General features: G+C 44.8%; 1 protein-coding gene across 2 annotated transcripts in view; it reads right to left on the reverse strand.

Annotated features, from left to right (window-relative positions):
• The window catches only part of RGS19 (regulator of G protein signaling 19), a 30815-nt gene extending 14539 nt beyond the window's left edge, over positions 1 to 16276 (reverse strand). For both annotated transcript variants that reach the window (XM_078149922.1, XM_020981670.2), the window contains exon 1: positions 15927 to 16276. In XM_078149922.1, coding sequence (XP_078006048.1) covers positions 15927 to 15929 — 3 coding nt within the window. In that variant the 5' untranslated portion in view covers positions 15930 to 16276. The remainder of the gene's footprint in view (positions 1 to 15926) is intronic.
• Between the last annotated feature and the right edge of the window lie 40 nt (positions 16277 to 16316).

Genomic DNA, 16316 nt, shown 5'->3' on the forward strand with positions numbered 1-16316 from the left:
TGACACTTGGTGATCAATGTTTTCTCTCTTAGAATTTTGCTGCAAATTAAAGCCAAGGTTTAAGGCCTATTGAAAGAATTTACCCCTTTCTTATTTTGTAAATGGTGATATTTGCCTGTTCCTTATCCTAGAGTGGGTTTTTGGGTTTTTCATGGGTTTTGAAAGATCATTGACAAGGATTCAGCAATCACACCTGGAAATGCATTCAGTACCCAAGGATATAGGTCTTTTGATTGTCCTTAACATTCATTATCAGCCTGAACACATTCTGAATTTTAGCAGTCCTGAAACTCTTTTTACAGGGTGATAGAACTCTTTTTGTATTCATTCTCACTTACTTGCCCTTGCTTTATAACAAGATAAAAAAAATCTTGGCCAGTGAACTTTCTATGTATCCACTTTAGAGTTCCTAGACAGCTTCCCCTTTTCTTCCTTACTGAAACTGTCTGTTTGTATCTTCACAACTGCATTCTTGAGAGCTTTCTACCCCTGAGTACCATGGAAGTCTACTTATACTTTCCCTAAAATCCTTGAAATTCATTCTACCCAAATTTAGGGTTGTTGTTGTATGTTCAGTTATTTTTCAGTTGTGTCCGACTTGTGACCACATTTAGGGTCTTCTTGGCAAAGATACTGGAGTGGTCTGCTATTTCCTTCTACAGCTCATATTACAGATAAGGAAACTGAGGCAAACATGGTAAAGTGACTATTTTAGGTTGCAATCAGACTATTCCTGTTTTCTCTCCTCTGTGAAGAATTGCTTTCTCCCAAGGTTCACATCATTTTTTTTTTTAACTTTAGCAACCAGTTCTTCTTTATTGGTCAGAATCTGATCCAGAATAGCAGTTCTATTCCTTTTCTTCCACATTCTGAAGTATGAAATTATCATTAAGGCATGTCAAGAATATTGCTTTTGGCAGAGAGAACAGCATGCTGGAGTGGAAAGATCACTGGATGGGGATTTGGAAGACCTGGGTTGGGATCCTGCCTCTGCTGCTTACTGTAGAACTTTCTATTCAAGTCACTTGACCTCACTCTGGGGTTTGGTTTTCTCATCTGTAAAATGAGGGAAGTTGTACTAGATAATTTCTACGATCCTTTTTTAGCTCTAAATCCTATGATCCTATGAATCTGTGTCTGAGGAGTTGTCTCCCATCCCTACAATCATGCCTCCAAGTAAGGTTTGAGATCTCTTTCCCCAACATCCTTGGCCATTTTCTTCTCCTGGCCTAGTCATCGGCTGTAAAATCCTGCCACAAGATACCACAATAGTGCATCTGTTTCTCCCTCCAAGCTCAGTCTAGACCTAAGTCTGAACAGTTGGATGGTAAGGATTACTCAGGGTTGAGGATTCACAGATCTGGAACAATAGAAAGTCAGGGAAGCAAGGTATTCTAGAATAATAAGGGAAGGAAGGGAATACATATTTATATAGTGCCTAATAAGTGCCTGGCACTGTGCTAATAAGCACCTTATAAATATCTCATTTGATAGTACTAATTAGATAATAAATTTGATAATAGTTGGTGAAACATTGAAATGAAATCATTTTGGGGGAAATGGACTGAGAGAAGAGGATGAATAAAATACTGGAAGTCACAGTGAAGGCAAAGAGCTTGTTTAATATGAGTAGGAGAAGTGGAAGGATTAAGTATGGTACATTTCTGATAGATAGTGAAGTCTAATGTATGATTATGTCAATGTATGTAAGAAGCAGGATGACAAAGTTCATTGCCATTAAGGAGGTTGAGGAATTGAGAAGTCAGGTTGTTGTAGGGATGATGATGAAGATGAAGTATGCATAAACTGTGGATCAGGTGTGCCAATACAGGCTTCTGCTCAATGCATGCCCATGGTTATCAGCATGAATACAGAAGTCTTTCTGGATGATGGGAAGAGACGTGAAGGAAAGGAAGGCCAAACCTTGATATTAGATTAATCTCGAAAGCTGGGAAAGTGATCTGAAGGCCAATAGATGACATCAAAAAGATGGAAGAAGAATGGTCTGAAAACAACACTAGAAAGCAAGGTGTATGCTTAACTCTCCTTCTGGCCTTGTTAATCAGGTAGGATCAGTCGGAAAAGTAGCTTCTACTGTAAAATTACAAGTGTTGTGGTATCCTTGGGGGAGATGCATGTTACAGTTAAAACCAGAAGATGCAAAGATGCTAGTTGAATATTTGAGTATATAAGGGAATTCGTTGAGAATACACCACTGTTGGAGCTCTCTGTTAAAAGCAGAGGAGATAACAGCTCCAAACTCTTAACTTCTCTTGCCGATAATTTCATCTTTCAGAACACAAAGAAAGCAATGAGAGAAACTTTTTTTTTTTACTAGTTAGTAATGCACAGGAAGAGGCAGGCAGGTGGTGCAATGGATAGAGTACCAGGCCTGGAATCAGGAAGACTCATCTTCCTGAATTCAAATCTGGCCTCTGACACTTACTAGCTGTGTGACCCTGGGCAAGTCACTTAATCCTCTTTGTCTCAGTTTCCTCATCTGTAAAATAAGATGGAGAAAGAAATAGCAAACCACTCTAGTATTTTTGCCAAGAAAACCTCAAATGGGATCATGAAGAGTTGAACATCATCGAAAACAACTGATGTGCAGGAACTTTGGGGAGACATGGCCATCTTAGAGTGAGTAGTCAATCTAATGAACAGCCAAGCTTTTGGGAAAGCAGACTTCAAACGATTCAAGGAAAGGATAGTTAAGTCTCTGTGGCCTAAAACTCTATAAGGGAAATTGGTCCAAAATGGATTGGATATCTTTAGAACAAAATTCTGAGAATATAAACACATTATTCCAATGACAAAGTAAAGGGCAGGGGTGGCAGGCAGCATTTATACAGATAGATGTGTGTACATAGATTGGGAAATGGATGAAAAAATTGTGGCATGTGAATTAATAGTATTGTGGCGTAAGAAATGCCAAATATGAGGAATTCAGAGAAAATGGGAAGATCCATATGAACCAATTCACAGCAAAATAAGCAGAACCAAAAGAACAATTCACACAATGACTACAATGTAAGTGAAAAGGCCAAGAGGAAGTTAAACTCTGATTAACAATAACAAAAAAGACAACAATAAAGGTCTTGGAGAAGAGGTAGTGAAACATGCCTCTATCATGGCAGAGAGGTGGGATTCTACGAGTACAGGTATTTTATACTTTGTCAGTCAAGGTTTGGGTATTAGGTGTTTTTTATTGAATTGTTTTTCTTGGTCACAAGGGAGGGTTCAGTCTGAGCAGTGGTGGGAAATTACTTTGAGGTCAGTAAAAAAGGCATCAATAAAGCACTAAAAAATTAAAAGCTGATGTGAATATACAGAGAAATCGTCGAACAACTTAGATTTTTAAAAGACATGTTTGAAAGACTGAAGCAAGGGCAAGGAACTGCAGATGAACACAAACAGTGGCATGGTCCTATTAAGAAGAGTGTCATGAATCCAAAATCCAGAACAGGCCAACTGATGCTGGCAATGGATGCCAAGCTCAATAAGAAGAACAGCTTTTTTTTAAAGAACAGTTTTTTTTTAAAGCTAAGCTGTGGGCAAGAAAAGATACAAGAAAACACTTACGGTGGATAGGTCTATGATAATGGATGATAAGAGAAAAAACAGAATCACTCAACTCTATATTCCAACCTGGGCAGATCACATCTGGAGTTTTGTATTCAGTCTGGTGCCCCCATTTATGCAGGCCACTGATAAGATGGAGAACATCCAGAGGATGGTAGCCAAGATGGTGAAAGGCATCAAATCCATGTCACATGAAGATGTTGAGTCATTTCAGTCGTGTTTGACTCTTCATGACCTTTTTTGGGATTGTCTTGGTAAAGATGCTGGAGTAGTTTGCCATTTCCTTCTCCAGCTCATTTTACAGATGAGGAAACTGAGGCAAATAGGGTTAAGTGACTTGCCTAGGGTCACACAGCTAAGAAGTGTCTGAGAAATTCATGAAGATGAGTCTCCCTCATTCCAAACCCAGCACTCCTAGTTACCCACATGAAGATAGACTGAAGGAACTGGGGATGTTTAGTTTGGAGAAAGGGTAGAAGTATGAGAAGTGCTAAGGTATTTGAAGGGCTGTCATACAGAAGAGGGATCAAAAATGTTTTGTTTGGCCCCAAAGAGCAGAACCTGGAGTAATGGATGGAAATGGCAAAGAGGCAAATTTAGGTCTGATATCAGGAAAACCCATCCTACCAATAAAGGGTGTCAGAAATAGAGACTGGGCTTCCTCAGGAGGTGGTGGATTTTCCCTTCTGTGGAGGTCTTCAAGTAAAGGCTAGAATGTTATGAGACTTGTCAGGAATGTTCTGGTGGGGATTCCTTTTGGGTGTAGGCTGGACTAACTGGTAGCTGAGGTACTTTCCAATTCTCAAATTCTGTGATAATTCCATTTTACTTCTGTTTTCTCTGACAATGAGACTGATCTTCAGATTAGGATGAAAAATGATAATTTAGGGAATTGATATGGAAGTGAAGAAATAGGAAGAGTACCAATCTGCCCTCTATGAGGCCAAGTCATCAGATCAAGATGAACACATCTCAGGGAACCAAAAGGACTTATGGATAAGATTGCTGAGCTCCTTAAAAGACTGGAAGGTGCCAGTGATGATAGGGCTTGATAAGAAATAGGCATGTTCCTAGTGTCTCACTCTTTCCTTTTCTAAAGATTAAAAAAAAATTCCTTTGGTCTAGAATTTTGCCAAGAATAAAACTCAAGTCCATAGGCCTATCAATAAAAAATCTTAAGCTTTTTCAAAATTGAGACATGTACCTGTTTCTTGTCCTGCTGCACCACCACCACTTCTCACTATTTTCATCCAGAACACGTTTTGCCACACAGATCTTATTTCTTTTTTTTGATAGGTTTACTGAGCTGGTAGGTCAGAAGAATGCCATATTATGTCTGGATTTCAGCAAGACATTTGATAAAGTTCTTTATCTTATTCTTATAGACAAGAGTGAGAGATGAGGATTTGAGGATGGTACAATTAGATAAGATACATTAAAACTCCCCCCCTTTTCCTCTCCCTCCCCCAAGTGGTGTTAATGGACTGATGTTACAGAATCTTGATGTTAAAAAATCTCAATAGGTTAGAGCAATAGGTTGAACCTAATACAGACAAATGCAAACTTTTCAATTTGGGTTGAAAAAAAAAATCAGCCGCACAAGCTCAGATTAGGGGCAGTGTGGACCAACAATAGATCAAGTGAAAAAGATCTGGAGGCTTTAGTAGACTGCAAGCTCAATATGAATCAAGAGTAACATGCTAGCCAACCAGTGTTCAGAATGAGGGAAATGACATTCTTACGCCTTATAGTATTTTGCTTTGGTCAGGCCACATTTAGAGCATTCAATTCTGGGTACCACATTTGGGGAAAAGGGGCATTAGCAAGCTGTGCTCCATCTGAATTAGACTGATTAGGAAGATAAGAGGGCTGCCAGATAAGGAATGATTGGAGGAAATGGGAGAGTTTTGCTTTGAGAGGAGAAGATTTATAGCTGTTTTCTAAGTGGCTGAAGAACACTTATGTGAATGATGTATTAAATCTGTGCTGCTTGGTCAGAACTTGGGTGTATTAAGTAGAAGTTATAGGGAGGCAGGATTCAGGTTAATATAATGAAGCACTAGTTGACAATGAGATCTGTCCAAAAGTGGAATTGGCTGCCTTGAGAGGTAGTGAACTCATGGTTACCGAAAGCGTACAAATAACAGTGAGTAGTTTTGCTGACTTAGTCTTTTTCTGTATACCTTTGACTTCTGGGTCAGTTTTTTACATGGGAGGAGGTTGCTGAGAGTCCCCAAGCCTCCCTCTCCCACCCTTAGGTTAGCAATATCCCACCCTAGGCCCTTTTTGTCACCTTCCAGATATTGTATCAGCTTGGAGCCCTGGGGAGAGGGGACCTCACAATCTGGTATCATGGACCTCCTTCCTACCTCTCACCATATGCCATTGCTTTCTGAGTCTCTATGGAATTTTTTGTTTGGTGATGGCCCCCTCACAGCTCCTGGGTGTTTGCATGGATATACTTTGTTCAAGAGGACCAGTTATAACTCTGGGCACTAACAGAACCTGAGAATGGGATTGCTAAGCTGCTGCTGTGGATCTCTTTATGGAGCAGTCATTTCCTTCAAGGAGACTTCCCAGATTCACCCATATGATTCTCCAATGTGACTGCTGATCTGACATGCCCCCCAATCCACATGCCAAGGTTATTATTTGATTAATAGAGATTATAAAGTATACTTTATGTTGCTACCCCTCCCCCCCCCATTAGCCTGAGACCTCTCTAGAGCTTCTGGGACTGTATCTCCGCCCTCCCATAGGTTTGCTCAGTCATTTCTCTGCCGGAAACCCGGAAGAGAGGGTTGTTCCTCTTTCCACGCTTCCTGCTCTCTCAGCCCCTCCTTGATCCTATTCTGGGGAGGGGAAGCTGGGGAGAGGGGGTGGTCGATCACTGGAAAGACCAGGTCACATTAGCCCTAAGGAAGCCAAAGGAGAGTGGGGTCATGGTGGAAGGGGCCAAGGGAATGCATGGGGTCGAAAACATGTTCCCTCCTGGTCTCATTCTGGCCACTCTGCCTCTAGTTCTCAGAGGCCCAGGAGGTGTGTGTGTGGGGGGGGGCAGTGTGGACAGAAGAAAGGAGGGGGCCCAACTGCTTTTAGTTCACTGTTTCTCAACAGTCCCAGGAAGTTGCCGACCATCTACTATCCTCAAAGGACTGAACCTAAGAACGTGAGATGGATTACAATGCAGATTTATGCATGAGGAGAAACCCTGGTCAGGCATTTTTTCTGTGAGATGGGGGAGGCTGGACCAAGGGCTTTTTCCTTAGAGGTTTTGAAAAGAGTAGTAAAGGGGATGGATGAAATTACTTTCTTTCCATCTCTAGGGCTCAAACCTTCTCCCTTAGGTAAGCCTATGTGGGGTATCCAGACCCCGAGAGCCCCGTTTCCTTCCCTTGCCTGGCCCCTGACCATTCCCTCCCCCAGTCATTTGTTTGGCCCATCCTTACCAGGATCCCTGCTTCTTCACCAGTCACCCCCTGCTAGTGGAGCTTGATACATCTGCTGCGGGGGCCGGGGGCTTGCCAGGTTAGGGGAGGGGTGCAGGGAGCTGGGGCATCTGCATTAAGCTATGGTTTCTTTTTAAGCCTCCCCCACAGTGATTCCTAGCCTGGCTCAGCCCTAGGATCTCCCCCTCCTATGGCTCCTAATCTCAGCCACATGCCTGCTTTGACTTTATCTCACACCTTTCCTTCTATTATGAGTTCCCCTCATCCCTTAAGAATAGGGGCCAGAGAAGGGGACAGATAGCCTAGACAGACGGTCTCTTCTTTTTCCAGGTCAACCTTGGGGCTAGGCACAAGCCACCTGCGGGGTCCCTGGGCATCCCAAGTTTTAATTCTGGGTAGAGAAAAGAGGCCAGCCTGGGTTAACACCAGCATGGATGAACCATTTGTTGTAGTCATTTTTCAGTTGTGTCTGACTCTTTGTGACCTTAATTAGGGTTTTCTTGGCAAAGATACTGGAGTGATTTGCTATTTCTTTCTCCAGCTCATTTTATATATGAGGAAACTATGGCAAATAGGGTTAAGTGACTTGCCCAGGGTCACATAGCTAGTAAGTATCTGAGGCCGGATTTGAACCGAGGAAGATTTCTGCCTCCCACTCTATCCCTTTTGCCACCTACTTCACCTGATGATCCATAACGCAACCAAAAATGGGTCAACAAGTGAATTTAGAGGCTCATCAGTAGGGAATCCCCGGACGGTGGGGGCAGGGAGGAGAGTCTCAGCCAATCAAATCTCAGATGACCCAGTCAACTGGGGCCTTGGAGGGAAATTTTCAACGGGCTAGACCTGGGTGTGGCCATACCTCCCTTAGTGGCTCTAGCTTCTGTTTTATCCAGACACCTGGGTTTTTAGAGCAAGGCTTTGAGGGAGACTCAGACGGGATGGGGAGACCTGCAGTAATGCTCCAGTAGTAACTGTCTGGGATTTTGGATCCCGCTGGTGGAATAGAGCCATAAAACAAACATTTGCCTTCATATTTTGCTCTGAGAGGTGGTTGATATGGTATCCCACATGGGAATAGCAAACCTTGGGCTCCAGCTGAGGAGCTGATGGGCAAAGTAAGGCAGCCCAATGTGAGTTCTTAGAGTTGTCTGAGTATTAACAATGAAGGAAAGTCTCAATGTATGACACTTAGGTCCTGGTATCTTAGACCTCAATAGCGAGGTTCAGAGATTGGGGGAAATATCAGAAATGTTAGGAACATAGAAATATGGGAGCCCTGGTATGCCTCCTGCCAGTGCCCTCCTTGCCTCGTTGCTGGGGTACCTGGCTTAGGGAATGAGGTCACCTCCAACTGGGCTCTGCTATTGATTGTCCAGGTCTTGCTGAAAAAAGACTGAGGTGTCTGAAGGATGGACAGTGTTCTGGGCAACTTTGGTCCACCCCCCCCCCAAGTCCTGATCAAGTACCCAGACTGACCTCCTGCTGATCTCCTTGTTCTTTAGGTCCCTTCTTCCCACTTACCCCACAACCACACTAATTCAGGTCTATATCACCTCTCTCAGACTCTTCCAATAGCTCCCTAACTAGTTTTCCTGCCTCCAGTTTTAACTCTTTCCAATCTATCCTCCACAAAACTGTGATTCTGATATTCTTAAAAGTATGTTTGACCATGTCACTATCTTGCTCAATAAGTTTCAGTGGCTCCCTATTGTTTCCAGGATAAAATGTAAACTTCTCTCTTTGGCATTTAAAGCTCTTACTTTAATAATTTGGTTCCAGACTGTCATCCCAGCCTGGTTATACACTACTCCCCTCATACATTTGATATTCTAGCCAAACTGGCTTCTTCACTGTTCACCAGGCAAGACATTCTGTCTCCTGCCTATGTGCCTTTGCATAAGCTGCCTCCTTTGCCTGGAATGCCTTCCCTTCTTACCTCCAACTCTTGGCATCGGTAGCTCCCTTCAAAGTTCAGCTCCTAACCCTCCTATAAGAGGTTTTCCCAATTCCCCCTCTTGTTACTGCCTCCCCAGTTTATTTTTGTATTTTCCATATGTTACACATATGCTTAATATATTAATGACCCCCCCCCCAATTATAATATAAGCTTCTTGAGGGCAGGGGCTTTCTTATTTTCCTCTTTGTATCCCTGTTCTCTAGCACAGAACCTGGGACATAGTAGGGATTGCATAAATGGTTGTTGATTTGAAGTGGGGGAAGGGCTGAGCCCAACTATTTGGCTCCCTACCACAAAGGCATATACTGTTAGCCGCAGGAAGCGATGGGGCCGGGTGTGGGAATATCTTGGGCCAGCTATGGTGCTATAGCCCAGTGTCCACCTCTGTCTCTCACTAGTTCTGCTCACCATTCCTCCACCTTCTATATGTCTGTATTTGTTATCTTCCTTTCTCTCTGATATGTTTTGTTTCCTTCTCCTCATCTTCTCTGGTTTCTTGTCCTGTTCATGATGTTTTCTTTCCTTCCCACTCTCCATTCCCACTAACCTCTTCATGTATCCCTCTCATTCTCTGGAATATCTCCTTCTCCATCTCTAACTTCAATCTCAAACTCCTTCTTTGGGTTTCTAAATGCTTCTATCTGGGTATCTTGCTGGCATCTCAAATTCATGATTTCTAAAACTAAGCTTATTATCTATTTTCCAAACCAGCTTCTTCCTCTTCTGTCCCTGTCAATGGCACCATCAACTTCAGTTACTCTGACTCCTCTCCTCTTCTCCTACATCCAGTGAGTGGCCAAGTCCTCTTAATTATTCCATTTTAATCTTGCTTGGACTATCTCTCTACTCTCCATTCCCACTGCATCATCCTAATTCAGGCCTTCTTTACCTTTTGTTCCCCAACACATTTTGTTCCTACCACATTTTCTCCTCAATTAGTAAGCATTTTAAAATACTTACTATGTGCCAGGCACTGTGAGGTGCTGAGGACACAAAGAAAGGCAAACAACAGTTCTTGCCCTCAAAAACCTCACGGTCTAATGGGAAGAGACAATAAGTAAGCAAATATGTACAAACAAGCTACCTGTAGAAAGGTTTCATGTTGAAGGTTGGATTTTAGTTGGGACTTGAAGCCAAGAGACAGAGATGAGCAATGAAAGCACTCCAGGAATGGGGAATCCCTACCATCCATCACATTACTGCTGAGGGAATCTTAGGGTTTTTGAGCTGGAAGGGACCTTTAGGAATCATCCAACACCTTCATTTTAGAGTTGACAACAGGGAGGTGGAGGCCCTAAGATATAAAATAAAGTGACTGTCCAAGGACACTCAAGGTAGTAAATGACAAGGGCAGATGTGAACATAGGTCTCCTGATTCCAAATCACAGCCCTGAAGAGCCCTCAGTGCTCGAAGAATAAAATGCGAATTGCTTAACCCACCATTCAAGGCCCCCTTGTCTGGCCCCAACTGACCTTTCTAGTCTTATCTCACTCTATTGCCCTTCCCATACTCTATGTTCCATATGGTCTGGACGTATCCTCAAGACCCTAGTTCACCTCTGTTAATGCTGTTTCCTATTCCCAGACTATGTTTCCACTTACTGAAATTCTACCCATCCTTCCAGACCCAATTCAACAATGTTGTTGTTCAGTTGTTTCAATGGTATCTGACTCTTCATGACTCTATTTGGGGTTTTCTTGGTTAAAGATAGTAGAGTGGTTTGCTATTTCCTTTTCCAGCTCATTTTACAGATGAGGAAACTGAGGCAAACAGGAGTAAGTGACTTGCCCAGGGTCACAAGCTAGTAAGTGTCTGAGGCCGGATTTGAACACAGGTTGTCTGATTCCAGCTCTGTCCACTGCACTGCCTAGCAGCCTAACTCAACAATAACAGTTAGCTAATTTTAAGGTTCACGAAGCCCTTTACCTACATTTTCTCATTTGTTGCCTCCATTTTGCAGATGTGGAGACTATAACTCAAGAGTGACTTTTCTATTATCACAAAACTGGTATCAGAGGCAGAATCTGAAACCAGGGTCTCTCAACTTTCTGACTTCAAGTCCAGCATGATTTTGGTTTATCATACAACCTTTCCAAATGCCACCTTCTCCATGAAGACTTCCCTGGTTGTCACAACTAATCTCGCTACTCTCTGATTTCACAGAACTGGAATATCATCCATGTTCACCTCCTGCCTTTTATTATAGTTGTATCTATGTATTATCTCTGAAGGCCCAGGGGCCTATAAGTTCCCCATGCACGTAGTCTGAGTCTTCCACTCTTGTCTCTTCCCAGGCAGTGGGCTCCTGGAGTTTAGGGCCCAGGTTGGCTGTCTATCACCCCTAGATGGTGACCTCCCTAAAGGCAGGGATTGGGTCTATTTCTTATCTGTAACCCTCAGACGATGAGGTCCAGGAGTTTAGGGCTCAGGTCTGTTCCTCCTCAGACTGTGAGTTCCCTAAAGGAAGGACCCAAGCTCTTGTTCCTTCTTTGTTTTTCCCTAAACAAGAGCGTCCCAACAAGTGCTCCATAATCTGTCAGTTGGTTAAATGCTTCCTGAGGGCAGAGCCTGAGTCTGCTCCTTTTCCAAACTTCCTGAGGAGAGGGTCTAGGTCTGTTTTTCTTTCACTCCTACAGGCTATGAACTTCCTAAAGGCAGAACCTGGGTCTAATTTATTTCTATCTTAAGTGCCCTGTCAGCAAAGGTCTGTTGAACTGAAACTGAACTGAATTGATCTTAAAGGCAAATGGTAGAGGCAAATCAGTTTTCTGTACTGAGGCACAGATAATTCTAAGCCATCTCTCCTTGCCTTGGAAGGCCTTACCTGTCCTTGGGGAGCAAATCTCTCCAGTTTTACTCTTAAATCAACTCAGGCCCAGGCTGGGCTGATGGATAAGTTTAGCCCTTCCTGAGCTCACAGGATGGGGGTGGGGGCCTGGATTTAAACTTTGGGCCCAACAATCCTAAAAGTACCTCTAACTGTGAAGGGAGAGGATATTGCCTTAAGATCTTGGTTGCAACTTAAGCCTGGTGGGAAAGTTATTATCCACCAAAGCTGGTGTCTTTGGTAGAACCCAACCTCTGGAACCAATGGCTCCACTGGGGAGGGGGAGTTTAGCCAACTGACTACCCTCAATCAGGCTACTCCTAGGCTCCTTGGAGCATTCTCTATCAGAGGCCAATAAGACCCAATTGATTCTTATCTTGAGAATCAAAGAAATCTAAGGACTGGAAGGAACTTCAGAAACTATCTTGGCCAATATGCAACTTAATAGAAATCCCCTTTATAATATCCTTGACAAGTAACATCTTTGACATCTATCCTCTTCCTGAAGACCTGAAGAGGAAACCCACAACCTCCTGAAGCAGCCCATTCTACCTTTGAACAGCTCTGCTCAACAAGAAGCTTTTCTTTTTCTTCTGATAGCTCTTCAAATACCTGAAGACAGCTATCATTCCCTTCCCACCATCCTACTAGCCTCCCAGTCTTCTCCAAACTAAACAACCACTTCCTTCCAATTACCCTGGATGGCTTGGTCTCTAGTTTTGCCACCCTGGATACTCTCTGGAATCCCTCAAATTCATCTTTGACCTTTCTAAAATATGGCACTTGTAATTGAACATCGAATACTCAAGCAGTAATCTGACTATAGAGTAGAATATGTCTTTATCAATGATGCTTAAGATCACAGCTTTTTGGGTTGACATGTCCCAGGGTTGACTTGATTAAATTGAGTATGCAGTCCACAAAAATCCCAAAATCTTTTCCATAGGCATTGGTGTCTTCTGTCTTATAACTGTACATCATAATGTGGTTTCTTTTTCAAATGCAAGGAATGACCTGAAATCCTGGACGTTGTATTAAGGGTCTGACCTTCTGCAGATGGGCTCTAATAGTGGTGAGGATCTAAGGACAGATTTTTTTGTCTGTCACTTCTATGCCTTGCTTGGTGTTCCTCCCACAAATTGGAGCAGTGGAGGCTCCTGGCTGAAATCTAAAGAAGGGCCTAGCTCTGAAGCTGCAGCAGGGACAGAGGCATCCTCCATCCCAGGTCTGAGGTGGATATGGATGGAGAAAAACAGCCTGATCTCCACAGGAGGGTTCTCTGAGTGACATCAGCAGCCTGACCACAGGGGCTCCCTGGGTAAAAATCACTGTTCCACCTGGGTAACAGTACTAATCTAATGATATAGCACAATCAACCTGACCATAAAGGGTCCCTGGGTAAAAACACTGATCAGATCATGCAGGGTCCCTGCGTAACCCTTCTGGACTGACCAAAAGGTCCTGGCAAATCAGGATGGGAAAATCTCCCCAGGGAATTGCTCTCATACTCAGGGGAGGTTTTGGCTCCAAAATGAGGAAAAAGAAAATTCCTAGAGTCAGCGATGTCCAAACAAAATCGTAAAATGTGACAGGCCTGGGAGGACTGTCCCCACTGGACTCTGGAAACTGAGTTCCGGCTGGCCCCCAGACACTTGGGTTGGCGTGACTGCCTGATACTGTCCTCAACTGCCCTGGGCTCCTTCCTTATACATAGCTGCCCCCATCCTAAAGGACCCTGAGATATGTCTACTCTGCAGGTCACAGATCTTATCCTAGCTCTCCCCTCAAAGGGTCTTTTTGTTGATCCCACTTAACCCAACTCTGATCTATGCTTTATTATATCCCCTTAGCACCTGAGATTAAACTTCTATGTTTCTAGATTGAGGGCTCCCAGAGAGGAGGGCTGTGTCGCTTTCCTTAGGCAGCTCTCCCCAAGAGCCTTCCACCCTCGATTCAGCCCACACTAGAGTCAAGGGGAAGTTTGTCCCTGTACAGAATTTGTCTCATGGGGACCTGTGGGTCCTTGCAAGATACTTCTATCTCCCTCTTCCCAACTTCCCTATTTCTACTGAGGGCACTACCAGTCTTCAAATCACCCAGGTTTGCAACTTTGCCTCCATTCTTCACTTTCTCTCACCCCATATACTTGATCAGTTGCCAAATCTTGTTGATTCCACCTCTTCAACATCTCTCTCATCCCTTCCTTTTTTCTTCACTAACATGGCCACCACCCTATTTCAGGCTTTCATTACCTCTTGACTAAACTATGCAACAGCCTCCATGTCTCCAACCTCTTTCTTCTCCAATCCATCCTCCACAGAGTTAACAAAGTGACATTCTTAGACTGTAGGTCTGACTCTATCACTCCGCTGCTCAAGAAGCACTAGTGGTTCCCTATTGCCTCTAAAATAAAATCAAACTCCTATCTGGCATCTAAAGTCCTTCACAACCTGTCTCCCACCTTCCTTAGCAGGCTTGTTACACATTGCTTTTTATGGTCTAGCTGAACTTAGACTTCCTGCTCTTTTTCCACACAGCATATTCCATCTCCTTTGCACAAGCTGTGTCCCCCATTCCTGGAATGTGTGTGCTTCCTTTGCATCTCTGCCTCTTGGAATCTGGCTTCCTTCAGGCCTCAGCTCAAGGGCTGCCTCCTTGCTAGGTCTTTCTCTCGATCCTACCCCAGCAGATAGGGCCTCCCTCCCCAATATCCTTGTATTTGATTTATTTATTTTATATAGACATAAGGGGCACATGTTGTATCCCCCAATAGAACAGTAAAGCTTCTTGAGGGAAGGGACAAGACTTGGAACATAACAGGCACTTAATAAATGCTTTCTTGTGAGTCATAAGCTGTTTAAGCTGTAAGGGACATTAGAAATCATCTAATCCAGCGACTTCATTTTACAGATGAGGAAAATGAGGCCCAATGAGAGCCCAATGTGACTTGCCCAAGATCACTCAGGTAGGAAGTAAGCAGAGGCAAATTTGAGCCCACATCCTCTTGATTCCATATCCAACATCCTTTTCATTATACCATGCTGCCTCTTATGTGTATTGAACTGAACAGGTTAGGAACAGCTCAAGAGAATTACTCCTTCCACCCCCTCCCCCCTTCTACCCTTTCCCCAAGCATCCTCAGTTGGGGGATGGGTCAAAGGACAGGATCCACATTAAAGCAGAAATACAGTCCAGCATAATTAGAGTGGTTGAGGAGGAGAGAAGCTTAAAGCACAGAGCAGTTTTGCAAAGAACCCCTGGGGGGCTTCCCTGGAAGTGGGGGTCCAGTCTCAGCTCAGGCCATAAAGGCACTCTAGCCGTAAGCACTGAGCGCAGTCAGAGGAAAGCCAACACTTCCTGCCAGCGGGGAGGGGCACATGTCTTCACAGTAGGGGAATGGATGGGATAGACCTCTTTCCCACCCTGGAGCCTGTGTTTCTCTCAGTATATGAAGCTGCACCTCCTCCCCAAAGAGTGAATTATTGGTGCCCTGGTCACCCCCCACATGAACTTGGTGGAAACGAAGTAGAGTCCAGTGTATCCTGGAGGTTCTGAACCCCTACTTTCCGGGGATGGGAAGAAATCCTGCCCTCCTGTCCCACAGGTGGAGGGTTGGATGTACTGGGGCTGGGACATGGGAAGCCAGGAAACCTGGGGCCTCACTGCACCCCTTTTGTGCAATCACTTCCCGACCCAACCGCAGAAAAGGGGAACCTGTGACCAGTATGTAGCAACGCCTGCCCTTCCCTTCTCCTCCGTCCCCCCCCTCTACCTTATGCCCCTCCCGTCCCGCTGCAGACCCTCACAGAATCCTCCCCTTTTCCCTGCAGCAGCCCCTCTGCCTTCCCCAGGATCTTCTCCTTTCCACTCCAGACTCCCACTGGGCCCTCCCCGCCCAATGCAGACCCCCTCCCCTTTCCCTCCTTCTACAGACACTCCCACAGGCCTCTCTTCTTTCCCTGCAGACCCCCACAGACTCCTCCCCCTCGGCCCTGCAGACCCCCACCGTTACTCCTCTTCTCCTTGCAGACTACCCCCACCCCCTCACACCCCACTCCCAACAAACACACGCGGGGCATGAGTGCGGACGGGCAGATCTGCACTCACCATCGGGGCGTCCACAGCCCGGCCTGCGCTCTCTCCCCGTTTCAGAGGTCTCCCAATCTTTCTTCAGGGTCCCTGTGTCTCGGGGTCTCTTGTGTGTCCCTTAGTATCTCTGACTTGGGGCGCCTGCGTGTCTCTCAGCGTCTCGGGGTCCGTGTGCTCCTCGGGGTCCGTGTCCCCAGATCTCTCAGGGTTACTTAGCGTCTTTCAGTCTCGAAGTCTCAGAGTCTCAGGATCTCGGAATCCCGGGATCCCGGGCTCCCCGCGCTGCAGACAGAGACTCAGGCTCCGGAGTCGCCCCCGGGGCTGGGGAGGAGGGGGGCTGAGGGGCTCACTGCGCAGGCGCCAGGGCAGCCACCAGTGACTTCCCAAAAGCGACGGAGCCGAGACTTC

Source organism: Phascolarctos cinereus, unplaced genomic scaffold, assembly GCF_003287225.1.
Source record: "Phascolarctos cinereus isolate Bilbo 61053 unplaced genomic scaffold, phaCin_HiC Scaffold_2;HRSCAF=192, whole genome shotgun sequence".
NCBI lineage: Eukaryota > Metazoa > Chordata > Mammalia > Diprotodontia > Phascolarctidae > Phascolarctos > Phascolarctos cinereus.